This window comes from Perca fluviatilis, chromosome 5 (assembly GCF_010015445.1).
Source record: "Perca fluviatilis chromosome 5, GENO_Pfluv_1.0, whole genome shotgun sequence".
In the NCBI taxonomy this organism is placed as follows: Eukaryota; Metazoa; Chordata; class Actinopteri; order Perciformes; family Percidae; genus Perca; species Perca fluviatilis.
The window spans coordinates 8,605,843-8,632,991 of NC_053116.1; the positions used below are offsets into that span (position 1 = coordinate 8,605,843).

Sequence of the window (27,149 nt, forward strand, 5' to 3'; positions counted from 1 at the left end):
AAAAAAAAACTTTAAAAAAAAATCCACTTCTCAAGTCCTGTTTGTGTTGGCTGCCTGGCAGCTTTCTTATGTTGTTAACTCTCCCGCAGAGAAGTTAAATTGAACAAAGTACCACAGCGGACCAATGTTCTGTTCCATTCAGCCAATAATGGCTCTTTGGGAAAGAGCTCTCAGGGGAAATGAAAACTCGCATTTGGGAGTAATTTAGGGAATAAAACTCAGACTAGAGCATATTTTAGGAGCACTCCTACAGAGAGGGGGAAGGGGAGGTGTTTTGGTAGCGGTGCATTTTCCCCAAATAGCCGAGCAGGGGTTAACAATCCCTCATTTCTCTCGTGCACCTCGGTGGCAGCAGTCTGTGAAATTTCCAGTATGCCAGCATACAAGCTGGGAGCTGCTTTCTTTAAAGCCAGTGGGACTCACGCAACTTTCTGACTCAACTTCATGCTTTTTAAACTTTTTTTATTTTTTTTTCCCACAACACCAGACGGATGTTTTACTTGTATCTTAACTTCTTTCATTATCACTGCGGTGGAAGTGAACTAAGCCGAGGTGAGGGAGGGGAAAGCCGGCCCCTTGCAGAAAAGAACTTGTGTAAAATGTGAGGTATGTGCACAACTGCTGAGAACCTGAGAGCACCTCATCTGAGAGCCTAAAAGCTGAATTATCGTGGACATGATGAACCTGCGGATCCAGTGCATTCTAGTGTTCCTCACTTTGTATGTGCAAGAGGGATTAACAAGGGATTATGAAGCAAACCTGGGAGCAAATGTTCTTTTACAGGTATATTTTTCTTTATTTACCTTTTTTTCAATTTTGTGTCAAAAAGTCATTGATGGCTACAATTTATGCTACTTTGTGAAACACACCCCTCTGTTAAAGCAGGCTGAATCAAGGCAGGAAGACAGTGTAACAATAATTTACACAGAACTGTATGTTGTATGTGAATAATATCTATACCCTAATCGCAAATATTTGGTAAGACTTTTGCAGAATTCATACTATTGGTAACACTGCAAAATCCTGTTAGTGACCATACCCAGAATTTAAGAGTAGTATAGGTTTCCCAAAGTGATATTTTGCAACAAATACTCACTGGGCCAGAACATAAAGTGTGGTCCTATTTAAAAAATATATATATATCTATGAATTATATGATTTATACGTTTCCCTCTAAAGGTTTTCCACTCTTAAACATATTTGTTTATGTTAGATTCCCAGCAATGACCAGGATATGTGGTAATGTATTGACACAGAAATGACTTGTGTGCAAAATGAACATTTGAGAGGAAATCGTGCAACCCTGGCCCTGGCCCTGTGTACAGTGAAAGCATTTATTTCCAGTTCCACTTCCCCTCTATTCGTGAATGGCTTAGATTCAGACTATCTCGACATAAAATCGTGACCCAACCCTCACATAGGCAGACTGTGGAGATTTCTTCTAAAGGTGGAGTTTTGAACAAACAATGGTACTAATACATTGTATTATGCATCTCATCACCACAGTGTGCCGTTGGCCTCTTATCTTTAAAGCACATTTAAAAAAACTACCCATGCACTTGAGTGACTTGCTTGTCTTGTTTCTTTTCCAGAGAGTAAGACGTCAAAGCAAACCAACAAAAGCAGTGGTAAGTTTCTCTGGTTACTGTCATTAAATGTCAAATCTAATAATAAATCAGTTAATCTGACAGTTAGTGTAAGGTTGGAGCTCCTCATAAAACAACATAGGAGACTCAATTTCATAGTTCCTGTTAAACATTTATTGTATCTACAAATGTGAGAGCGAGAGAAAAAAAAACTAAGCTCTGCTTCACATTTCTTTCTTGAATATATTAAGCTTTTCTCTAATCTTTGATTTTTGATTTGATTTCTTTGGGAATCAAATATATATAATTTCTTTTAATAAACATCTGAAAAGTTTAGAGAGGAAAAGTCAGCAACTCCGTTATCTGACACAATGAGGACAAAAAAAAACTGCTGTTTTTTTGGTGGTAAACTACTTGAAAAATAACTACAGCAGTTAAATAAATGCAGTGAAGTTAAAAAGTACAATATTTCTATTTATAAAAGTATAAAGGAATATAAAATGAAAATACTTGTCACGTGCAGGCATCTTAAAAATTGCACTTATGTACAGTACTTAAGTAAAATGAGTTCCTTTCCACCAGTGATAGCCTACAAAGTGAGTTGCAGACCAAGCTTCCATGGTGTCTTCAGTAGCTCCACTGTGGTTTCCCTTCACTTTGCTTCAGTGTTAAACTGTGAAGCAGTCCCCTGAAAACACACAGTAATACAGTCTGTACAGCACAGACCACAGCCTTCCTAAATAGCAGTGAGCAGGAGGGCCGATGGGGCTCTCTTCTTGCTGCCTGTCGCCTCGCCGGCCTCGTCCTGCAGTAATGTGGCCGGCGCTGACCAGATTGGCTCACGCCAGGAAACCGGAGGAGGACAGAGACGGCATGGGGGAAACTGCTTTGTGTTGTTTGGTTGACTCGTCGGAGCGATGCAGGGCCGACCGCGGTATGGGACAAAACAAAGAACAAGTTGTGTGTGAGGTTTATGATTTGTTTTCTCTACGCATCAGGGAAGGACGGGGGGGGGGGTTAAGTAAGCATTTATGGTTGTCTCTTATACTCTGATCTGATTGGTGCTCTCCCAGCACTATGTCAATGTACCATGAAGTTAGGATCTGTGGGGAGGACTTCAGTATTTAATACTAAGTGGCAAAACTCCATTATCAGCCAGCAGTGGAATGTGACTACATGTATTCAAATACTGTACTTAAGTACAAATTAAGTGTGCTTGTACTCTTAATTGGTTACTTACACGTTATGCAACTTTATACTTTTACTCCACTACATTTCTCTGACAGCTTTAGTTACTTTTCAGATGACAGTTTTTCATCCTCTTCCTCATCAGTGAAAACCACGTATCTCCAGATGTTTTGATGTTGTATGTTTGTGATAAACTGAAAGATGAAGTGTTCGTGTGTTGAGAAAGTTCTCCTTCTTAAGCTAAATAAATCCTCCTGGATCAGCTGGAAAAGGCATCGTCAGAAAGCTGAAAACAGGGCTGTTTTTCTGAATGTTTTAGAGATACGTGGTTCTCACAGGACGAACACATGGTGATTTTATAGAATATGATGCATGGCTGTAGATTAAACTAGCCAACCGTATATAAAAGGAGTTCAAATGAGCACAACCTGGAACATCTACAGGAGTAAAATACAACATACACATGAATGCAGCAGGAATATTAATCCAGAAACATCAGATAGAAGAGGAACACACTGCCAGGGAACACTTTACTGCCCAATCAGTACTTTGACTTTTGATACTTTAAGTACATGTGACTGATAATACTTGCATACTTTTACTTGTAGTATTAGTACGTTCACTGAAGTAAATAATTGAAATACTTCTTCCACTGCTGCTATCAGCCCTCAAAGACCACCTTCATTGCATTCAGTGGATGACAATAATGTGTCTTGTCCAGTGGTGAAAGAAGTATTAAGTTCCTTTACTTAAGTAAAAGTACTAATACCACACTGAAAATACTCTGTTACAAGTAAAAGTCCTGCATTGAAAATGTTCCTTAAGTGAAAGTATGTCAGTATCATCAGGAAAATGTACTTAAAGTTTTAAAAGTAAAAGTACTCTGCAGAAAAATTCTCCCATTTTAGAAAGTGTAAAGGATCCAAACAGTTGTGTGTTTAATGGTCTAATTATTTCAGCTACACTTGTAGGCCATTATATTGTTGGCTAGTTTATTTATAATAAAACATCAGATTTGATAAACTACTTGTGCTTTGTGTGCAAAAATCTTAATTTGTAAAGTAACTAAAGCTGTCAGATGAATGTAGTGGACTACTTTCTACCACCACCAATGTGTAGCACCCAGCTGGGTGATTCCCGGCAGCCTTATGACGCCAGAGGCTCACCACACATCAGCTCGGTAGAGAGGGAGGGGGAACATGTTTTTAGAGAAAGCCCACACAGACCCGGGTAGAACACGCACACTCCACACAGACGAGCAGGGTTGGAACCCGGTTCCGTCTTGCTGTGAGGCCACAGTGCTAACCATTGGGGCCACCGTGCTGTCTTGTAATGCCTCCTCAGCTCCAGTGCTTTCTGCTCCAGCCTCTGTAGGGATTTGTGCATGTGTTTGTGATGTCACTAGCTGAAGGTGACAGACTACCATGTGAGGTGTTCCGTGGTGTCCCGCTACGCTGTTACCAGAGTCCAGAGTTCAGTCTGGAACCAGCTGCCCATCACCAAGGAGGCGGCCTTCGAGGTGGACCTGCCCTCCTCTGCTTTCATCTCCAACTTCACCATGTAAGTCTTTCACTTCTCACAGTAGACAGCGCTTCTACATCACTACTTCCTGTATTTGTTTATAAGTGTGTTATTTGAATGCTACACTACTACGTTTTGATTTAACCCTTGTGTTGTCCTCGGGTCAAATTTGCCCCTTTTTTTTCAAAGTTTTTTTATATCAGAAATATGTTTCTTTCAAACAAAATGCCCAAAAATAACATGGATGCATTGATGTACGTTGTTTGGAACCCATACAACGATCTTCGCAGGTAAATTAATGATTCTTTGGTTGAATTGTGTGTGTTTTATTCAGTTTTATAGCATTTGAGCATTAGTATATCCTCACTAACCTTTGACAAATACCAGTCTGTGATTTTCCACTCAACATACTCTGATCTTAACTATTAGTAAAAATAATTCATAATTTCAGCTTTTTTCTAACTCAAAAATTAGGTATAATGTCATATAAATTAGGTTTATTGACCATGAATAAAAAAGCTTTGAAAAAAGTGACATAAACATTTAAAAAAGTGTCAAAAGCATTAAAAAAAACGTCGGAAAAAGCGCCAAAAAAGTTCATTTTCAATTTTGACTGTTCCACCTCGCGGTCACTCCAAGCTGATAAATCCCTGATCTTACTTTTCACCGTTGGTGTTCTTTCTCCAAAGTATGTTCTGTGTTTTCAACTTAAAAATCCATGATTTTCAATCGCAGAGTAATATTCGACAATCTGCTTCCTGTTTACACCAGCACGCACATGCCCAGTGTATGCGAATGGTCATGTGATACGTGTTGTCAGACGTGTTAATATGGACGGAGATTAGTTCTGCTACTGGAGCTAAAACTCTCGTGTGGAAGGAGATCATTTGTGTTTTAAAACGCTGCATCAAAATGAAAACCTAGTGGTGTAGATATAGCCTGAGTGTATGTCCTTTCATTTCCTGTACTTCTAATCTCTAACATCGCCTTGAAAGCCAGGAAATGCAAACAATTACCGTTACATTTACTGTGTTTTGCATGATAATTCCTCACAACAAATGGGGACTTAATCCAAACCCACTGAGTCAAAAGTATTAAAGTGTACACGGAAAATAACAAGGTCCCTGCTATATGGGGAAAAAAATTGCAATAAATAAAAGTAATGTTCTCGTTAATGGGCAGAATCCAGAAATAAAACTTCAGAGGAATTATGTAAGGGACTAGAATTCCGGTCCGGAGGAGAGATGCATAATTTGATTACCGAGAGGGTTTGCTGACCGCTCTTCTTCAAAAAAGGCTAAATATAAACAAAACAAACAAGTCAACATTGCAGGCCAAACCCCAAACCTGGAGCTGGGTTTGGGAGCGGAAGCAGGTCAGGAGGAGGGGGAACCTCGGGGCACATGAATACCAGGCTTTGTAAATGGAAGTCAGAAAGTTAATAGAGAAAATGACAGGAGTTTGCCCAGTTCCCCTTTTTCTCCCCCGCACAGTTTACTGAGGCAGCCTGCCAGTTTAGATACACTACACACACACACACACATACATATACACACACATACACACACACACGCCTAAATGTACAGTATGTATGCGTGACTACATGGAGGTGGACGTAGACTTTTTTTTTTTAAGTATGTGTGAGTCTGGAGCTTGTACAGTTTTTTTTTTTTTTTTTTTTTTTTTTAACAACCATAATCTTTCACAGACACGCACACTTGCACACATTTTCACACTCAGAACCTATACAGCCGTCTGCACATCACCAAATACCCCAGAGGAGAAAAAAAAAAATAAAAACTGTGGCAAATGTGTTACGTTAGTTCTTTGGCATTTCTGTGTCTGAAACTAAGAACTCTGTGTTCTATGTGTAAGTAACTGATGTACAGCCGTTCCTTTACCCCCTCGGCCTGCCGGCAACCGCACATATAAATACAAGCGGCTCTATTTTCCACTCTTGCCATTCTGCTCTGTTTCTCAAACAAGACCCGCTTCAAGCCCGTGGGTTTATTTTAGTAAGCCCTTGATGTTTTTTTCTCTTTGGATATATTTGTTCAAAGGGCTTGACCTTAATTTAGCACCTTGTCACGTGCCACCAGCGGTCACCGAAGTCTAGGAAGTGCACTGTGTGAATTGGATCCCACTTTGGAGCGGTGGTTTTGGTTGGGATTTTGCCGGGTGTAGCACGCGGCGTCATCGGCCTGCTAGATCTCTCTTCATTAACGCTGTTTTCAGAGGGAAATTACTCTTTTCCACTCCTCGCCCTGTTTATGACCCCCACCCCCTTTTCCCCATGGTAGAAACTCCATTTGCAAACAAGCATGATGCGTGTTTGTGAAGCAGCTTTGTGATCACTCTGGAAATACATGGAGCAAAATAAAATCAATCAATGCAGTCCAGGGCGTGTTTGTGAGTGAAATATAATCTGGCCACTGTGAGTCACACAGAGAGCTATTTCTTCTGCCTCTTTCCTCCATCCCATCAGCACCTCCAACGGCAAGGTGTATGTGGCCCAGGTGAAGGAAAGAGCTGCTGCCAGGAAGATTTACGATGCCGCCAAGAAGCAAGGAAAAACAGCCGGACTTGTTGCCACCAAGTCAGTCCCAAATTTGTTCTTATTTCTTAAGCTTCCACAAAATAACATTTTGGAATGTGAATTAGAGCTGGGAAATATACAGTATTGATATTATATCGATATATGAGGCTAGATACCATCTGAAATTTTGGATATCGCAATATGACGAGTTGAAGTATGAAGTGTTGTCTTTTTCTGGTTTTAAAGGATGCGTTACAGTAAAGTGATAGAATTTTCTGAACTTACCAGACTGTTTTAGCTGTTCTATTATTTTACCCACTCATCGTCATTTTTTATATATATATATATATATATAATGACGATGATGAAGATTATTTTCCAAAAATCTCATTGTGTAAATATTTTGTGAAAGCACCAATTGTCATTGATTGTATTGATATTGATGGCCAAAATTATATTATATACTTGATTTTCTCCACATCGCCCAGCTCTAATGTGAACCTGTTCTTACACACTTTTTATAAGAGGAGACTGACATCCAATCCAGTATTGTGAGTTTCCCTTCCCTTTTTACTGTGCGGTGTTCCAGAGAGAGGGAGATTGACAAGTTCCGCGTGGCGGTGAGCGTGCCATCAGGAGCTCGGATGTCCTTCGCCCTGAGCTACGAGGAGCTGCTGCCTCGGCGGCTCGGCCGCTACGAGCTCAGTCTGGGTCTGAGGCCGGGACAGCCCGTGCAGAACCTCACCTTAGACGTCAGTATAATGGAGCAGACGGGCATCAGTTTCATCAAAGCCTTTCCTCTTAAGACGAGCCGACTGCTCTCCAACACTGCTCAAGGTAAAATCTGAGTTATTACAAGTCGATATACTTTTGAGATGGTTCATTAGGATGATCAACTTTCATAGAAGAAATCTTAAAATACTTATACACTGTTGTAAAGTACAGTTACACCGACCATCAGGTACCACTCTCACATTTGTACGGTAAATATTAGGGGGATACATCGGGGATACATCGATCTGCATCGATATACCGATTTAATCCTCAACGATCCAATATTATCAATACAAAGTGAAAATATCGATACATACAGTGTAAGAGCCAATTAGTGCCCTTGGTATCAATAGGAACCAATCTTTGGTTCCTGGGATGCAACCCAGAAGCACATACCGTTTTTGACCACACACACACACCAACACAATGCTGTGTGGACTCCCCAGACTCTCCACCGCAGTGCCGCAGTGGGGCTCAAGAACCGAATTTCCTTACCTTTCGAAAGCACCAGACTAGTCTTTATGCTAAGCTGAGCTAACTGGCTGTAGCTTCATATTTACCGTCCAGACTTGCGAGTGGCATCTATCCTCTCATCTAACTCTCGGTGAGAAAGCAAATAAGAGTATTTCCCAAAAAGTAAATGTTATAGATGATTACTTTAACCATTTCAGACTATTGCTACATGGGTTTAACCCTGTCCTATGTTCCTACAGGTGATGCAGAGCCTCCTGCCTCCACTCATGTGGAGCAGAGCGCTTGCTGTGCTCGGGTTCGCTACAGTCCTACTCTACAGCAGCAGAACAGCATCTCCTCTAAAGGTCTAAACGCAGACTTCATCATCCAGTATGATGTGGATCTTAAAGACCTCATGGGTGAAGTCCAGGTCAGCAGCATTGGATTTTTACTTCTGGCCTGTCAAATACACATGAGTGTGATTGTTTGTCACAATACAAAAATACTAAAGTTTGTCTTTTTTTTTCTCTCAGGTGTATGACGGCTACTTTGTGCATTACTTTGCACCCAGAGGGCTTCCTGTGGTTCCTAAGGATGTTATATTTGTCATTGATGTCAGTGGCTCAATGATAGGCACTAAGATAAAACAGGTAAAGTGGACATGGGGACATGGAGCCAGAGGTTGTAAACATTCGGGGCGCAGCCCAAACCTAGGGGGCGGGGTCCGGTGGCATGCTCCATTTACGACAGCAGCTATAGGCACTATTTTTCAAGCCATTTGATAATATGCCAACAAATCCGTACGTCATATGGGAAAAACATGATAGTTGCCAAGGCAAAGAATCATCCTGTAGAGCCTTCATCCTGTACTGTATCTTATTGTTTTTCAACTGTCTTCATCATTATGAAACAAATGTTGAGTACTCCTTTTCACACCTGACACCTTAATGGACAATTCCGGCGCAAAATGACCCTAGGGTCACACGTGTACCGAGTCGACTGTTCTCTGGGATATGTTTTCATGTTAATCGAATGTGACCAGTTTTATCGCAAACCGCTAATTAGCTTATAACGCTAGTCGTCGGGGCACGGGTAAAGTAAAAAGAAATTGCTATTTCTATACCACTAACAAGGCTCAAAATAGCACCACACTTCCACGGTAGCATAATGAGGGTCCCAACATGTAAACCGAAGCATTGCGAACAACGACGAACGCTGTGTAACAAGTAACCAGTAACAGCTCAAGCATGCCGTTCGACTGGTCATGACTGTTTTCCCAAGATGGCGCCTGCCTGTATACGTGAACGGTACTGTCTTTATAAACTATCTTTTTAATAAACTGTCTGTACACTTACAAAGTTCTCAATGCTTGTGTTTACATGTAGGGACCCTCATTATGCTACCGTGGAAGTGTGGTGCTATTTTGAGCCTTGTTAGTGGTATAGAAATAGTGAAAAAGCTAATTAGCAGTTTGCGCTAAAACTGGTCACATTCGATTAGCATGAAAACCAGTGAACGGTCGACTCAATCCCAGAAGTGAAACGTCAAGGATATAGACCACTAATCTTGAAACCTCTTTTTAGTAGAGTTCACAGAATGAATGGTGATATTTCCCCAGTAATAGAACTTTTGCTCCAAAGATTTGAGGGGAAATGACACAAAGTTTAAGTTATTTTAAAACCCTAAAAGATTCGGGGCTTTTTAAGAAAACATTAAGGGCTGGAGCCCCAGAAGCCACCCCCTCGCTCCGCCCCTGTTCATGGACTCCCTGTGGCTACAGCTGCATGAGAAAACCTGCTAAAATATAATATAATAACAATATTCAAGATTCAAAATCCTTTATCAATCCCACAATTGGGAAATTCACACTGTTGCAGCAGCAAGGGATAGGGGGGGAAAAGTGCAAGACACTCTAAAGATACACAAACAATAAATAAAAATAAGTGGATATGACACATGTCTTTGGTGTTGGAGACCTGGGTTCGATTCCCACTGCGATGCGTCAACCAATGTGTCCCTGAGCAAGACACTTAACCCCTAGTTGCTCCAGAGGCGTGCGACCTCTGATATATAGCAATTGTAAGTCGCTTTGGATAAAAGTGTTAGCTAAATGACATGTAATGAATAAATAGTAAAATATATTTACAGTATCACATTATTACTGCACGGTTTATCTATTTTTATTCTGCAAAAAGGTCATATTTTGGTCAGTAATTCTAAACATTTCTGTCAGTAGACCAAGCAGGCCATGGGCACCATTCTCGGGGACCTGAGAGAGGGAGACCACTTCAATATCATCACCTTCTCAGACAAAGTTCACACCTGGAAGAAAGGACGAACAGTCCGGGCGACTCGGCAGAATGTACAAGACGCCAAAGACTTTGTGAAGAGGATTATTGCAGAAGGATGTGAGTTGAAATCTGATATTGTTTGATAGGGATACATTTAACTCCTGCTTTGTTACGATTTTAAGTTTGCAATACTTTTTTCTCACAGTTCTTTTACGGAATAAGCTGTGACTGAAAAAAATTCCTTTAGTAATATAAATTGTGAGAAAACTACATATGTGTCTTCTTATCAAAAGTGCAACTGAGATTGTGTGTTATGTTAAATAGCAAAGGAAAATCCCATATCAAAATAACTAAATAAATAAATCTCTAAAATATGAACACATAGTGACGTCTGAAGTCCAACATGAAATCCTAAGCTGTTTAAAAATTTCATCGCGATTCATTTAAAAAAATCTCAACCGGTTGTTACCTTAACACATTTATATGGATTTTTAACCGACTCACCATGCATGTTACATCCCTAGTGTTGGAGCTGTGGCATTGTAGCCAAAAAATTATAATTTTCTTCTTTTTAATACTTTATTTTCAATTTTTCTCATAACAGTCACACAATAAACTAGATGATACAGCAATATAAAAAAAGCAAACAGGCAGAAAAAAGAAAACTAAAAACAAACTACACACACACAAACACAGGTGGAGTATCAGAGTGCAAGATCAAAGCATGCTCAGATTAAGGGCGTAGTAACACACAAATCAGACATTAAGGTCTCATCAAGCAATATCAAAAATGGTTTCCACAACTTCAAGAAGTATTTTTGTGAATACCTTTTTGTTAAAAAGAAACTGTTTCATCTTTGCCATAGAAAGCATTTCATTGGGCCACGTCCTGAAATTAGTGACTTCCAATTAAGTATTATTTATTTTTTAGCTCCAACCTTGCCTGCTCCAATAATTGCCTTATGATGGGGAGGAAGGGCCTCCGTACTTTCAGAGCAACCAAGAATGGCCAGATTACAATCGGGCTGAATATTTGTCTGGCATTGTTTTGAAAGACTGAATTTGTCAATCCAGAAATTACTTAAAGTGATGGTTCGGTATTTAAAGCTTTTTTACCTGAGTTCTAACATTGGGCTAGTTAGCGTAGTAGTTTAGCCGCTGAATAGCTGATACAGACTAATCTGTTGTATCTCTTAAATGACCTCACTAATATCGCCGAAATGATACCAAAGGTCTACACTAGTATATATGTATGTTGCTTAAAACGATGGATTGGAAAGTTTGTAGTACACCAGAAGTTTATGTAAATAACACTTGCCTGCTGGCTTCTGCTCTTGCGTTGTTGTTGTTGCGGCAGTGAGACGAGTGCTTAGGGACGTCTACAAATTACAACACCGAAAGAGATGCAACAAAAATATTTTTAATTTAACTTATTTTTTAAAGTAAGTGCTGTAATATAACTAGCAGGAGACAAGTAATAATTGAGGTAAGTTTGGAGACATTACCTTTATTTAATCATTAAATTAATACATATTTTTGTTGTATCTCTTTTCGGTGTAGTAATTTGTAGACAGCCCTAAGCACTCGTCTAACTGCAGGTAGCAGCAGCAACAGAGAGCAGAAGCCAGCAGGCAAGTGTTCATAAACTTCTGGTGTACTTACAAACTTTCCAATCCATCGTTTTATGAGAGCATAACCTATTTGTACTAGTGTAGACCTTTGGTATCATTTCGGGCATTATTAGTGGGGTCATTTACGAGATACAAACGTGGGTCCATTAGCCCCTGCGCTAAGTTATTCAGCGCCTAACACTACGCTATGCTAACTCGCCCAATGTTAGACCCAGGTGAAAAAAGCTTCTGGGGGGGTGTTTGGCTCGAGGTCATGGTGCAAAGGACCCTAGGGTGAATTACTCCGAACCATCACTTTAATACTGGACAGTGCCAGAGTAAGTGTGACTGATCCCTCTGAGATTACCACATCTGTCACACAGGGGGGAGGGGGAACTGATTCAAAATTCTTTTTAAATTTGGTTTTGGAGTAATGCAGTCTGTGTAAGACTTTAAATTGAATTAATCTGTATCTAGAGCTAATGGAGCAGCTCTGTATACCAGACAAACCTTCCTCCAATAGTTCATCTAAATTAACTACCTTATGTTTGGTTTGTCCTCTTCCTTTAACACTGATTGTCCCACTCTTCTGTATCAGGGACAAATATCAATGCAGCTCTGCTTTCAGCTGCCCAGCTGGTCAACCCTCCATCCTCTGCCTCTTCCAGCCACCTCTCATCCCGCCGCGTCCCTCTGGTCATTTTCCTTACGGATGGGGAGGCAACCATCGGAGTGACGGCTGGCGACACCATCCTTAACAACGCCAAGAAAGCTTTGGGCTCCTCCTCTCTGTTTGGCCTGGCCTTTGGAGACGACGCCGACTTCCTCCTCCTCAAACGCCTTGCTCTGGATAACCGCGGCGTGGCTCGGATGGTGTACGAGGATGCAGACGCAGACTTGCAGCTGAAGGGCTTCTACGACGAAGTGGCCAGCCCTTTGCTGTCAGACATCCAGCTGTTGTACCTGGATGACCAGGCGTTTGACATCACCCGCTCCATGTTCCCCAACTACTTCCAAGGCTCAGAGTTGGTGGTGGCTGGGAGAGTCAAACCAGGGGTCAAGGATTTTAAGGTGTCGATGTCCGCCACTGACTCAAAGCAACATGTCAAGTTGGAGAACGATGTGTTGATTTCCAATGCAAAGGGGAACGGGAGTGAAGATTTACTCAACTGCTCAGGAGACATGGAAGGAATCTCCAGCTTTGTGCACCGTCTCTGGGCGTATTCCACTATCAAGGAGCTGCTCCTGGCCAAACTGAACGCTACTGACCCTGCAACTCAAAGGCTACTGGCGGACAAGGCCACCAACCTATCCCTCAAGTATAACTTTGTAACACCAGTCACTTCTTTAGTCGTAGTCAAGCCGGATGTAGATGAAGCAGCTCAAACTCCAACCACCGCAAAACCCACCACGGCAGCAACTACAACCACGACAGCAGTGACTACTGCCGTCACCAAAATATCTGCTGCCGGTGCTGCAAAGAAGCCCAGCGCACCTTCTAACGCCAGGCCTAACAAAAGAAAACCAGACCCTCCTCAGCCACCGCCAAAGCAGAATAAAAAAATCTCATCCCCAACTTCATCACCGTCCAAGAAAACCACGACAACTTCAAGTCCCAGCTCTGTAAAAACTGCCCCAGCTCCATTCTCTGGTAAAAAGCCCACTCCTTCTCAAAATGAATCCAAAACTGCTTCTATTCCTCCTCCCCCCCCTCCTCCTCCGTCTCCTGCGGGTAAGATACCAACCTCTGTGCTTAATGCTCTAAAAACAGCGCCACCCCCTGCACCTGGAAAAGTCTCCACCCCCCAGCCCAAAGCCTTGAAAACAACCACTTCCTCAACAACCACCACAATGCTAACATTCACCACGAGCACCGCACCTCCACTCAGTTCAGTCACAACTGCCCCTGCGACCCTGCCAGGGAGACCCCTTACCCAACAGCCCAGTACGGCGAGGCCAGCCCTGCCTCCTGTCAAAGTGACTGTGCCCTCCACAGAGGCAGAAAACAGCAGCAAATCTGCTCCAGATGTGCCTGAAATCACCACCTCCCTACCCGAGCTGTTGCCTCCGCTCACCTCTCCCACCCCGGCACCGGCACCGGCTCCGGATGTGGAAGACAACAACACTGACCTGAGCATCGCCACCTTCGTGTCGGCCACCTTTGCTCCCATGCCTGGTGTCACAGACGGGCCGCGGCTGTGGGAAGCAGCAGGGCTTCTGGGTAGGTTACACCTAGTTTCACATCGCCAGACCTATCTCCACAGTTCTGTGGAGTAGGGTCTGGCTACACCACACATACATTCTGGGATAGGAGAAGAAAACGCTCTGGGTTATTTGCATTTCTTTAAACCAATCACCATCGTCTTGGGCGGCGCTAAGCTCCGGATGTCTCGGGAAGGAACTTGTTTAGGTGGAACATTTGCTCCCCACAAAAGAAACCGCTACACACAATATTAAATGAAGTTAACTGTTCACACAATACAGTAACATGAGCTATTTGAATTAGCTGATACATGGTTAAACCTCATTGTCTCTTACCAGTGTATCTCTGTGTGTAATTCATCCACAGCAATCCCACCAATCGGTCCCAAAACGTCCCAGTTAGAGAGGAAATGCCGTAAACCTATTCTTTGTAAATCTTTACAACCATTCCCCGAAAGAACCAAGCAGGCCTGCCTTGTTGCGCCATCCAAAAATCTTCAAAACTTACCATTTTCAGCATGTAGCTTGCTAGCTCGAAGTTTGTTGTTTTCCCCAAGTGAACAAAGTTTGACTTTCCGGATGTCAGGCAACTATCTTGGAATTGTACCTTCGTTGATCCAGACTAGGTTACACCCAGTCGAGTCTAACATCAATCAAGTTACAAGCTGAATATTCAGGGTGCAGACTTTTGTATATTTATTCCTAACTGAATGTTCTTCATCTCTCCACCAGATGTCTCCACTTTCATTCAGAGGAAAGGTGAAGCTGAATTTTATTTTTATTGTTATTTTGCAGTGACAGATCACATTCTTCTGAGCTTTCAATCTCATTTTATCTGATACGAAAATGTATTAAAATGTAATGATGATACTCTGACAGGTGTTTAATTAAGATATACCATGCTAGTCAGCTACATGACAGCATTGGAACTGAATATAAATCTATCTTGTGTTCTATCTCCTATAGATATCGATCTTGTAAAAGGTGAGTGTATCAATATTAATGCTTCTTATCCTGTTCTCTGTAAAATTGAAATGTATTCTTGAGCAGCGGAACATGTCTTAAACTTGTGTTCTCATTGCTTGCCTTTATTTTGCCAGACTACGATGCAACCTATGACTACGACTACGATCTCAACTATGACTCCTGTGAGTTTCAAATTCTCATTAGAGGCAAAATTGTACTGCAGCTGCTTTTCAGGCATTAAAAATACATTTTCTGACTTATTTCTAGGGGATGATACTGCAGACACTGGATCATTTGGTAAGTATTTAGAAGTGCTGGAATGTAACAAAATACATTTACTTAAGCATTGTACTTTAGGACAAATTTGAGGTACTCCATTTTATGCTACTTTATACTTCTACTTCACTGCATTATAGAGACAAATATTGTACTTTTACTACATTTGTATTTTGGTACTTTTAGTAGTACATTTTGCTCATAATACTTACTAGGGCTGCTTGACTATGGAAAAATCATACTCTTGATTATTTTGGTCAATATTGAAATCACAACTATTTAACACGATAACTCATTGACTTTTGGAAAGATGTTGTAATTATCGAACTTAAAAAAATAAATAAATCAACAGTGAATACACAAAGACAATATAAGAGTTTACTTGCAAAACGTAACGTGCAGAAAAATCGTTTACCTCAAATACATTGTTTTTGTGGTCGTTAGGAGCCGAAATGGTAATCACAATTACAATTTTGATTAATTGCACAGCCCCTAATACTTATATACTTTTACTTAAATAAGGTTTTGAATGCATTACTTTTACTTGAAGTGGAGTGTTTTCACACCAAGTGTGGTATTACTACTTTCACTTAAAGTGATGGTTCGGAGTAATTTACCCTAGGGTCCTTTGCACCATGACCTTGAGCCAAACACCCCCCCAGAAGCTTTTTTCACCTGGGTCTAACATTGGGCGAGTTATAGAGTAGCGTTAGCCGCTGATTAGCTTAGCGCAGGGGCTGATGGACCCACGTTTGTATCTCGTAAATGACCCCACTAATAATGCCCGAAATGATACCAAAGGTCTACACTAGTACAAATAGGTTATGCACTCATAAAACGATGGATTGGAAAGTTTGTAAGTACACCAGAAGTTTATGAACACTTGCCTGCTCTCTTCTGCTCTCTGTTGCTGCTGCTACCTGCAGTTAGACGAGTGCTTAGGGCCGTCTACAAATTACTACACCGAAAAGAGTTACAACAAAAATATTTATTAATTTAATGATTAAATAAGTTAATGTCTCCAAACTTACCTCAATTATTACTTGTCTCCTGCTAGTTATATTACAGCACTTGCTTTAAAAAATAAGTTAAATTAAAAAATATTTTTGTTGCATCTCTTTTCGGTGTTGTAATTTGTAGACGTCCCTAAGCACTCGTCTTACTGCAGCAGCAACAACAGCAGAGAGCAGAAGCCAGCAGGAAAGTGTTATTTACATAAACTTCTGGTGTACTTACAAACTTTCCAATCCATAGTTTTATGAGTGCATAACCTATATATACTAGTGTAGACATTTGGTATCATTTCGGGCATTATTAGTGAGGTCATTTAAGAGATACAAACGTGGGTCCATTAGCCCCGCGCTAAGCTATTCAGCGGCTAACGCTACTCTACGCTAACTCGCCCAATGTTAGACCCAGGTGAAAAAAGCTTCTGGGGGGGTGTTTGGCTCGAGGTCATGGTGCAAAGGACCCTAGGGTAAATTACTCCGAACCATCACTTTAAGTAAAGGATACAAATACTTCTTCTACCACTGGTATTTAGTGGGAGTTACTTAGAATAAATAATATGTGATTTATTGTAGAGACACTGCTTGCATATCTGTTTATAGTCCTGTCATTGGTTTCAGTGTTTGGCACTTTAGTTCAGTGTTACTCAAACGTTTTACAGCACGTACCACTTCAGATATGATTAGGCTCTTGAAGTACCACCATCATGGCCCACGTTAAAATGTAGTAGCATACCCTACCCTATTCAGCAACAGACAGTTCATGCTAAAAACAATTATTACAATTTGACAGCCAGCCTGTACTTGCTGCGTCCTGCTCTAACTGAATCCAAATTTGAGGGAACTCAGGTCATATCTCCTTACTGTTTTGCATCATTTGCTGCTAGCAGGTGCTGTGGAGACTTCACTGCCGCTGCTTAAGTAGCGACTAACCCTAACTCTTACCCTTATTTTAAATTATCTATTGTTATTGTTATATACAAATATTTATGGTTATTTATTGTGTGTAATTTACTTATACTTTTTAAGCACTTTTAAACCTCAGCGTTTACTAATTTTTAATGGTATGTATACTTTTTTAACCTCAAGGGCAAGTAATTCAGATAATATTTTAGACTTTTGAATGTTAAATAATATTCCTTTAACATTGGGAGAGAGTTTTTTTTTTTTTTATATTGCGATGCCGGGGCATTTATTTTAATATTTTTTTTAATTTAAAAAAAAAAATTTAATTATTTATTTTGTAAAGGTGACCTTTTATTTAAAGTTGTATTCTCCCGCTGTCCGTCCTGTCCAGTGGTTCTCTTAACCTGCTTTTAATATCTTGGCTTTCTTTTGAACAGCTTTTATATAACCAAACTTGTTTTTTTAAGGGATTTTAAGTGTTTTATTTGCACCAGTGGTCCCCCTGTGCCCATGCCCCTCGCAGCGCCTATCCCGGGCGTTGCGTTTTAACTCAAACCTAACCCTCGTCCACTATAGTTTTAACAAGGCTGCTCGAAATATTCTCCTCCTTATCTGCACTTCTCTTCCTAATAGTTTCTGTTTGGAGCCACGATTGCAGTGTTTTTGAACCATTCATTTTAACACTGCGTACTATCTCGCCATCACAGCTCGTAACTAATTATGGGTGTGTTCATGAATGTAACTGTGTAACGTTAGCAAGCTGATATCGAAACAAAACAAATATTAGTTATACAACCACTCATTTTAAATTACTTTTAAGTGATTATAGTTTAAGTATTATTGTTCTTAAATTATTGTATTTCATTTTTTTTTCTTTTTAAATGTATCAGATATTCCATCCTTGTACCACCAGGGGGAGCTTGTGTACCACAGTTTGAGAACCAGTGTTTTAGTTGAATGTCTTGTGCTTTTAGACGCTGCTCCGTCCAGACTGAGCACCATCCGGGTCTTCTCCTCATCAGGTCAACAACTTACTGTTCATGTTTTTTTTTATTGAATATATTTGATGTACTCTTGTTGTATTAATGCTCGATGTTGTCTGTTGTAGTTGATGGAGATCCTCATTTCGTGGTCCAGCTGCCAAAGCTGCATCAGAACCTGTGTTTCACCGTGGACGGCAGAGCTAATGATGTCCTCAGACTGGTAGAGGACCCAGAGAGAGGTATGCTCACAAATAACATCTCTCATTTCCACTTAAGTGTAAAAATGTACTTTTTGTTTTTTAAAACCTATTTTTATTGAGATTTTCAGATTGCTTTAAACATGAACATTTTAACAAATGAAATGAAAAGAAGAAAAAAAATTCCCCCCAATCTGGCAAAAAAATAAATAAAATTACAATTAAAATACGATTCAGTTATTAAATTTAATTAAAATCACAGCAGTGCATAAATTACAGAAAGTTTCAAATTAATCCCCAATTAAAAATCATGACTTTCCAATAAAAAGGTGCTTCTGGAAAACTGTTCACCACCTCAGGAGGGGGAAGGGGGGAACCATCCAAGCTGTGTATAGTAAGGATGGCACACTGTTGACCTCAACTGAGGAACTCCTGAATCCGACTAATACGCCCTCTATGTTAGAGGCAGAGCTGGAGGATGATGGGGGATCGTTGTCAATTTCCCAGGCGGAAGTCACTGATGTAGTCAAACAACTCCACAGTGGCAAAGCCCCTGGTATTGATGAGATCCGTCCAGAAATGCTCAAGGCTCTGGGTGTGGAGGGGCTGTCCTGGTTGACACGCCTCTTCAACATTGCGTGGAAGTCTGGGACAGTGCCAAAGGAGTGGCAGACCAGGGTGGTGGTTCCCCTTTTTAAAAAGGGGGACCTGAGGGTGTGTGCCAATTACAGGGGTATCACACTTCTCAGCCTCCCTGGTAAAGTCTACTCCAAGGTGCTGGAAAGGAGGGTTCGGCCGATAGTCGAACCTCAGATTGAAGAGGAACAATGCGGATTCCGTCCTGGTCGTGGAACAACGGACCAGCTCTTCACTCTCGCAAGGATCCTGGAGGGAGCCTGGGAGTATGCCCAACCAGTCTACATGTGTTTTGTGGATCTGGAAAAGGCGTATGACCGGGTCCCCCAGGAGATACTGTGATGCTGCGGGACTATGGGGTGAGGGGGTCTCTTCTCAGGGCCATCCAATCTCTGTACGACCAAAGCGAGAGCTGTGTCCGGGTTCTCGGCAGTAAGTCAGACTTGTTTCAGGTGAGGGTTGGCCTCCGCCAGGGCTGCGCTTTGTCACCAATCCTGTTTGTAATATTTATGGACAGGATATCAAGGCGTAGTCGGGGTGGGGAGGGGTTGCAGTTTGGTGGGTTGGGGATCTCATCGCTGCTCTTTGCAGATGACGTGGTCCTGATGGCATCATCGGCTTGTGACCTTCAGCACTCACTGGATTGGTTCGCAGTCGAGTGTGAAGCGGCTGGGATGAGGATCAGCACCTCTAGATCTGAGGCCATGGTTCTCAGCAGGAAACCGATGGAGTGCGACGAGATCGAGATCCAGGGTACAAGCGGCCGAAATGGGTTTCCTCAGGAGGGGGGCTGGCGTCTCCCTTAGAGATAGGGTGAGAAGCTCAGTCATCCGTGAGGAGCTCGGAGTAGAGCCGCTGCTCCTTTGCGTCGAAAGGAGCCAGTTGAGTTGGTTCGGGCATCTGGTGAGGATGCCCCCTGGGCGCCTCCCTAGGGAGGTGTTCCAGGCACATCTAGCTGGGAGGAGGCCTCGGGGAAGACCCAGGACTAGGTGGAGGGATTATATCTCCAACCTGGCCTGGGAACGCCTCGGGATCCCCCAGTCGGAGCTGGTTAATGTGGCTCGGGAAAGGGAAGTTTGGGGTCCACTGCTGGAGCTGCTCCCCCCGCGACCCGACACCGGATAAGCGGATGAAGATGGATGGATGGATGGACTTTCCAATAAGCCCATCGAAGGGCCGCTGATCGGGCCGCATTTTTCTGTCCGAACCCGGCCCGAGCGGCATTAAGATATTTATGTCCGAGCCCGACGCAGTTAAAACTAATTTTTTTTTCTCATACTAATGACACATGTACGTTTGTTTGTGTGGAAAGCCGGCTTTTATTAAGCAACTGTAGGAAGGCATTCGGAAATGTCAACAGATGATCGGCGCACACGGGGCAACAAGCGCACGTTAATGACCTGGGAAAATGTTCAATGTGTTAACCTCTCCTGATTGTTTTGTTTCAGACCATGGTCAGAAAACCAGGGGAGACTAGTTACCTCCAGGGCCGACCTTATAAAATGAATAACGTCGGGGTTAAAATCCTGTTTCTGATGAGCAAATGAATGAACTTGGCTTTCAGTCTGGGGTTTATTTCGGAAACCGCACACACTGTGTACAAAACTTAAACTTATTCCACCAACTCTGCTCCCTCTTACAAGTCTTTAGGGTGTATTCCCAGTATACAGAGCTTGGCTCCTATTACACTCTTACAGAATTGTTACATATTTGTACACTCCCATAAAAAGTCCTCTCTGGACACACAAATATCAGGGACATTAGGGAATATGTGATTTAACCAACAGGTATAGATAAGATGGGCATGCATTTGAATTGTATGTATGAAAGAACACAAGTAAAATGTATTATAAAGCTATTAGACATGCATTATACATATTTGCAGAAGACCTTTTCACAGATGCGAACATAAACATTCTAAATGGCCCCAAGTTGATTTCCTGTTGCAGTGTATGTAAATGACATCATCTGACAGGAAGTTAACAAGGGGTTAGGCTGTTGCCTAGCAATGGAATTCCATTGAAAAGGTCTTGATTTGTTGGATTAGAACATAATCTATGAACTATTATTATATAGACTTAAAACTTGAAATATTTGTTGAACTGTGCCTTTTGTAAAAAAAAAAAGTGCTTTTTTATGAATGTGCACTTCACACAAATATCAGAAACATTAGGGAATATGTGATTTTAAAGTTGCAGTAGGTAAGACTTCTAAAACTAACTTTCTCTCTTATTTGCTGAAACTGTTCGAGTAGAACTACATGAAGAAGGTTATTTAAAAAAAAAAAAAATTCGCAAATTTGGTGCGATTTGCAAAAATCCACTACTCCCTGTTCAGATGCACCAATCAGGGCCAGGGGCGGTGTCTAACTGGGTGTCAATCACTGCTCATACACACACATTCATTCTCCCTTGTGGGGGGAGGGGCTTAGAGACCGTTTTGGGCTTTAGCAGAAAGGGGGGAGGGACTGAGAAGTTGTTTATGTTCAAATGTCCTGGATCTCCGTAATCCTACCTACGGCACCTTTAACATACAAGGTATACAATTTTTTATGCTGAAGAAAGGGAGGGGGGGGTGGAGAGGGGGGATGACATGCGGCAAAATGCCACGGGTCGGAGTCAAACCCGAGCCCCATTTCTAAATGTGTGTCCCCTTGCTCCTCAAGGTATCATTGTTGACGGCCATCTAATGGGCGCTCCCTCCAAGCACGGTGCTGAAGAGCGCCCGCGGACATACTTCGACCGGCTCACCATTTCCTCGGCCACGGGCGGCTCCAGTGACATCATGATCACCCTGTCACTGGACGCTGTGGTGGTGGAAGGGGAAGGGCGGGACCGTCTTCCCATCAATCAGCAGGGGTCGGTGATGAGGCAGGGGGTGACCGTTGCCGTGGACAACCATCAGAGCTGCTGGATCGAGCTGGCCAAGGATGTGCGCTTCCTGGTTCTGTTCCACCACTACAAACAGCCCAGCTACCTGCAGATGGCTCACCTGGGCTTCTACATCTCAGATGGGCGGGGGCTGTCTGCTTCAAGCCAAGGCCTGCTGGGTACGTATGCACACACCAGCTCAGTGACACTCTGTATGGCACACCCTCAGGGTTCAATATTAAAGGACAAATTCGGTGCAAAATGAACCTAGGGGTTAATAACACACGTGTACTGAGTCGACCGTTCTCTGGGATGTGTTTTCATGCTAATAGAGTGTGACCAGTTTTATTGCAAATCGCTAATTACCTTATAACCGTGCAACGTGAGCTGAACTGAATGCAAGTTGCACGGCGTTCTGTGTTCGACTGGTCGTGACTGTTTTCCCAACATGGCGCCTGCCTGTATACGTGAACGGTACTAATAAACTATCTTTTTAATAAACTGTCTGTACACTTACAAAGTTCGCAATGCTTCGGTTTACACGTAGTCACCCTCGTTATGCTACCGTGGAAGTATGGTGCTATTTTGAGCCTAGTTAGTGGTATAGAAATAGCGATTTCTTTTTACTTTACCCTTGCCCCGACGACTTGCAATATAAGCTAATTAGAGGTTTGTGCTAAAATTGGTCACATTCGATTAGCATGAAAACATATCTCAGAGAACGGTCAACTCGGTACATGTGACTCGGATTTATCCTTTAACTTTTTCGCCCACCAAAAAATGGCTATTTAATGTTCAAATTTTGCCAGCCAATCAATGAATTAACAATGTTGCTTTTTTTTCTGGCTGGTGAGTGAAGCAAATCTACCAGCCACTTTAATATTTTACCAGCATTTGGCTATGAATTGTGCAAAATGTTGGGCCCTGCACATACACACTCGATGTCCACTCTCACTGTCCAACTCACATCCAAGTTTAAGTTTTTTTTTTATCTTATGCGCACCCATTTCAGAGAAGTAGTCATTTGAAATCAAAATCTCAAGTCTCAGACTCCTTCCAACAATGCTAATGAAATATGTATTTAAAAAAAAAAAAAGAGGATCACGCAAGTGGAAACAAAATGAGAATCTGAACTTAAAACAGTGCAAGTTAAAATAAGGGATCAAATATAAAATAAATAGAATAATATAAAAAGTAAAATAAATAAGACAGTAATTGCATATGAATAAACTGAATGCAAACAGCAATATAGTAAATGTATATGCATAATGATGAATTTTATATATATATATATATATATATATATATATATGCACACACATACATACATAGAGCTGTAAACAGTTGTAAAACAGTTAGTAAAAGTAGGCCTGCTCGATTATGGAATAAATCCTAATCACAATTATTTTGGTCAAAATTGAAATTGCCATTATTTAATACGATTACTCATTGACTTGTGGAAAGATGTTGCATTTATTGGACTTGAAAAACGTGAAACACAAATAGAATAGAATTCCCCTTCAGAACACAAGACAAAGTTATTTATCTGTTGGATAAATGTAAAGAATACAATATTTCCCTCTGAAATGGACCAAAAGTATGAAGTAGCATGAAATTGAAATACTCAAGTAACAACACGTCTGTTTTATACTTACAGTGCCTTGCGAAAGTATTCGGCCCCCTTGAACTTTTTGACCTTTTGCCACATTTCAGGCCTCAAACATAAAGATATAAAACTGTAATTTTTTGTGAAGAATCAACAACAAGTGGGACACAATCATGAAGTGGAACAAAATTTATTGGATATTTCAAACCTTTTAAACAAATAAAAAACTGAAATATTGGGCGTGCAAAATTATTCAGCCCCCTTAAGTTAATACTTTGTAGCGCCACCTTTTGCTGCGATTACAGCTGTAAGTCGCTTGGGGTATGTCTCTATCAGTTTTGCACATCGAGAGACTGACATTTTTGCCCATTCCTCCTTGCAAAACAGCTCGAGCTCGGTGAGGTTGGATGGGGAGAGCTTGTGAACAGCAGTTTTCAGTTCTTTCCACAGATTCCCGATTGGATTCAGGTCTGGACTTTGACTTGGCCATTCTAACACCTGGATATGTTTATTTGTGAATCATTCCATTGTAGATTTTGCTTTATGTTTTGGATCACTGTCTTGTTGGAAGACAAATCTCCCGTCCCAGTCTCAGGTCTTTTGCAGACTCCATCAGGTTTCTTCTTCCAGAATGGTCCTGTATTTGGCTCCATCCATCTTCCCATCAATTTTAACCATCTTCCCTGTCCCTGCTGAAGAAAAGCAGGCCCAAACCATGATGCTGCCACCACCATGTTTGACAGTGGGGATGGTGTGTTCAGGGTGATGAGCTGTGTTGCTTTTACGCCAAACATAACGTTTTGCATTGTTGCCAAAAGTTTCGATTTTGGTTTCATCTGACCACAGCACCTTCTTCCACATGTTTGGTGTGTCTCCCAGGTGGCTTTTGGCAAACTTTAAACGACACTTTTATGGATATCTTTAAGAAATGGCTTTCTTCTTGCCACTCTTCCATAAAGGCCAGATTTGTGCAGTATACGACTGATTGTTGTCCTATGGACAGAGTCTCCCACCTCAGCTGTAGATCTCTGCAGTTCATCCAGAGTGATCATGGGCCTCTTGGCTGCATCTCTGATCAGTCTTCTCCTTGTATGAGCTGAAAGTTTAGAGGGACGGCCGGGTCTCTTAGATTTGTAGTGGTCTGATACTCCTTCCATTTCAATATTATCGCTTGCACAGTGCTCCTTGGGATGTTTAAAGCTTGGGAAATCTTCTTGTATCAAAATCCGGCTTTAAACTTCTCCACAACCAATATATCGGACCTGCCTGGTGTGTTCCTTGTTTCTTCATGATGCTCTCTGCGCTTTACACGAACCTCTGAGACTATCACAGAGCAGGTGCATTTATACGGAGACTTGATTACACACAGCTGGATTCTATTTATCATCATTAGTCATTTAGGTCAACATTGGATCATTCAGAGATCCTCACTGAACTTCTGGAGAGAGTTTGCTGCACTGAAAGTAAAGGGGCTGAATAATTTTGCACGCCCACGTTTTCAGTTTTTATTTGTTAAAAAAGTTTGAAATAGCCAATGAATTTCGTTCCACTTCATAATTGGGACCCACTTGTTGTTGATTCTTTACAAAAAATTACAGTTTTATATCTTTATGTTTGAGGCCTGAAATGTGGCAAAAGGTCGAAACGTTCAAGGGGGCCGAATACTTTCGCAAGGCACTGTAAATAGAGGACTTGAGTAAATGCATTTAGTTACCCCCCCCTTGCTGTCCTTTATCTGCCCACAGGCCAGTTTCAGCATGCTGACATGCGTGTGACAGCGGTGAAGGATTATCTGGGTGGAGGTGCTCGCTATGAGGCGGTTTCAGCCAGGGGGACCCTGAGGTGGGGATCGGAGAGCATGCTGCTCACCTTGCAGGACAAGACGCTGAAAGACACGGTGCGGAAACGCCACATAGGCAAGTGTTGGGTGGTGCCCAAGGGAGAGATAGAGAGACTGCTGGGTCACCCGTACGAGAGCTACGTGGTGAATCATGGGTAACTCTAGCCGAGTCTGCTCCGCCTTGTTGCCTCTCTGCTGCACAGCTCAGGTCACAGCAATTCTCATGGCGTTGTTAATGGACAAAAGCATGAACACGAACTGGGACTCCGTGAGGCTAAAATGACACGTCATATGCCACACATTGTCTAATAATAAAAATAATAATAATAACACAGGTGTGCTTACAAAAGAGGGTGACACTTTATGAAGCAGTAATGAGGAATAGGGCTGCACGATATGAGTAAAAAATCCAATTGCGATTATTTTGACTGATATTGCTGTTGCGATATGATTCAAGATATGGGATTTTGTATCGTTCTCATTTTCATTGACAATTATTAAAATGTTTTTTTTTTGTTTTTTTTTTCAAGATTTTTTTGGGGGCATTTTTAGGCCTTTATTGACAGGAAAGAGGGGGAAGGACATGCAGCAACGGGTCAGAATTCAAGGACTGAGCCTTTTCACATGGGGCGCACGCTTAACCAGGTGAGCTATCCAGGCGCCCCTATAATGTGATTTTTGCGAGGTTCTGTACCAAACAAGGACTTTTTTCTTTAGTCCGTAGGATAGGATTTGTAGGCCAGGCTGTCTCTGCAGCACCACAATACTTATTTCAGAATGGTTTGACACAGATGTTGCCTTTTACAAATATTGCCCCGTCCCCCCCCTGCGATTTTGATATTGCTCTGGTCCATATTGCGATTTCGATAAAATCGCGATTAATTGTGCAGCCCTAATGAAGAAGTATGGTTGGACTAATATAGTGAAGGACTGAACAGTTCTCCGTCAGTGAGTTGGACTTGGATTCAAGCAGTGTGTTCTGTATCTGAAACAGGCACGGTGTCCTGCTGTTGGCATGGCAACCACAAAATGTCCATTTGTGCTGCAGCGGTTTGCGCTTCATCCAAAATGTCTCGCACACTAACTCTGTTCACAACCTCGAAGATGTTTATCAGATTATTCTTATATTTTGTCGTGGAATGATTACTAGGCAAAAGCCAGATTCTTGTCATTGTTCAGAACCGCATCATTCTGTAAGTTGTATGTTTTTAGTGCAAGTGTATATAAAACATTATTGTATGTATCGACACAAAACTCAGCTGGATGTTCAGGAAGAAACACAAAACAGAAATCGGGGTCTTTCCAGGTTTGCCATGTGCTTTTTATTTTTCTATCATTTCATTCATAGTTTAATTCATTTTATTTGTTACACAAGACATTAGGCATTGCTCACGTACTAGTGATCAAACAAGGACAGTAAGTTTTCTACTACTCAGCCTGACACTATTTTGAACTTTTGTCAATTTCAAGGGATATTGTCAATAGTGGTTTCCAAAAAGGCCAAACTGGATGGAAATTAAAAGAGTACAACCACACATGAGGCTTTTGTTTTCAATAAATAAAAAAGAAAAGGGGACAGTATCTGATGCTGAGGAAGGGCAGGGGAGGGAGGGCTTCAGATATGCTCAAAGAGTAAACAGTATTCCAGTTTTTATCAGTTAACATGTTTCCAGGATGAAGAGCACACACAGTGTCGAACGA

General features: G+C 41.6%; 1 protein-coding gene across 2 annotated transcripts; it reads left to right on the forward strand.

Annotated features, from left to right (window-relative positions):
- The first annotated feature begins 20 nt into the window (after window positions 1-20).
- Window positions 21-26,983, forward strand: itih6 (inter-alpha-trypsin inhibitor heavy chain family member 6). 2 transcript variants are annotated; one of them, XM_039800901.1, is made up of 17 exons: window positions 21-783; window positions 1,593-1,628; window positions 4,180-4,334; window positions 6,781-6,891; window positions 7,421-7,668; window positions 8,319-8,488; window positions 8,592-8,708; window positions 10,295-10,466; window positions 12,558-14,180; window positions 14,894-14,920; window positions 15,128-15,145; window positions 15,262-15,309; window positions 15,395-15,424; window positions 18,291-18,338; window positions 18,425-18,538; window positions 21,798-22,181; window positions 25,354-26,983. In XM_039800901.1, exons 1-17 carry the CDS (start codon window positions 676-678, stop codon window positions 25,605-25,607), a joined length of 3,663 nt encoding a protein of 1,220 aa, XP_039656835.1. In that variant the 5' UTR covers window positions 21-675; the 3' UTR covers window positions 25,608-26,983. The 2 variants fall into 2 exon arrangements, with proteins under 2 accessions (XP_039656835.1, XP_039656834.1); XM_039800900.1 differs by having other exon boundaries at window positions 683-1,628.
- The last annotated feature ends 166 nt before the right edge of the window (window positions 26,984-27,149 follow it).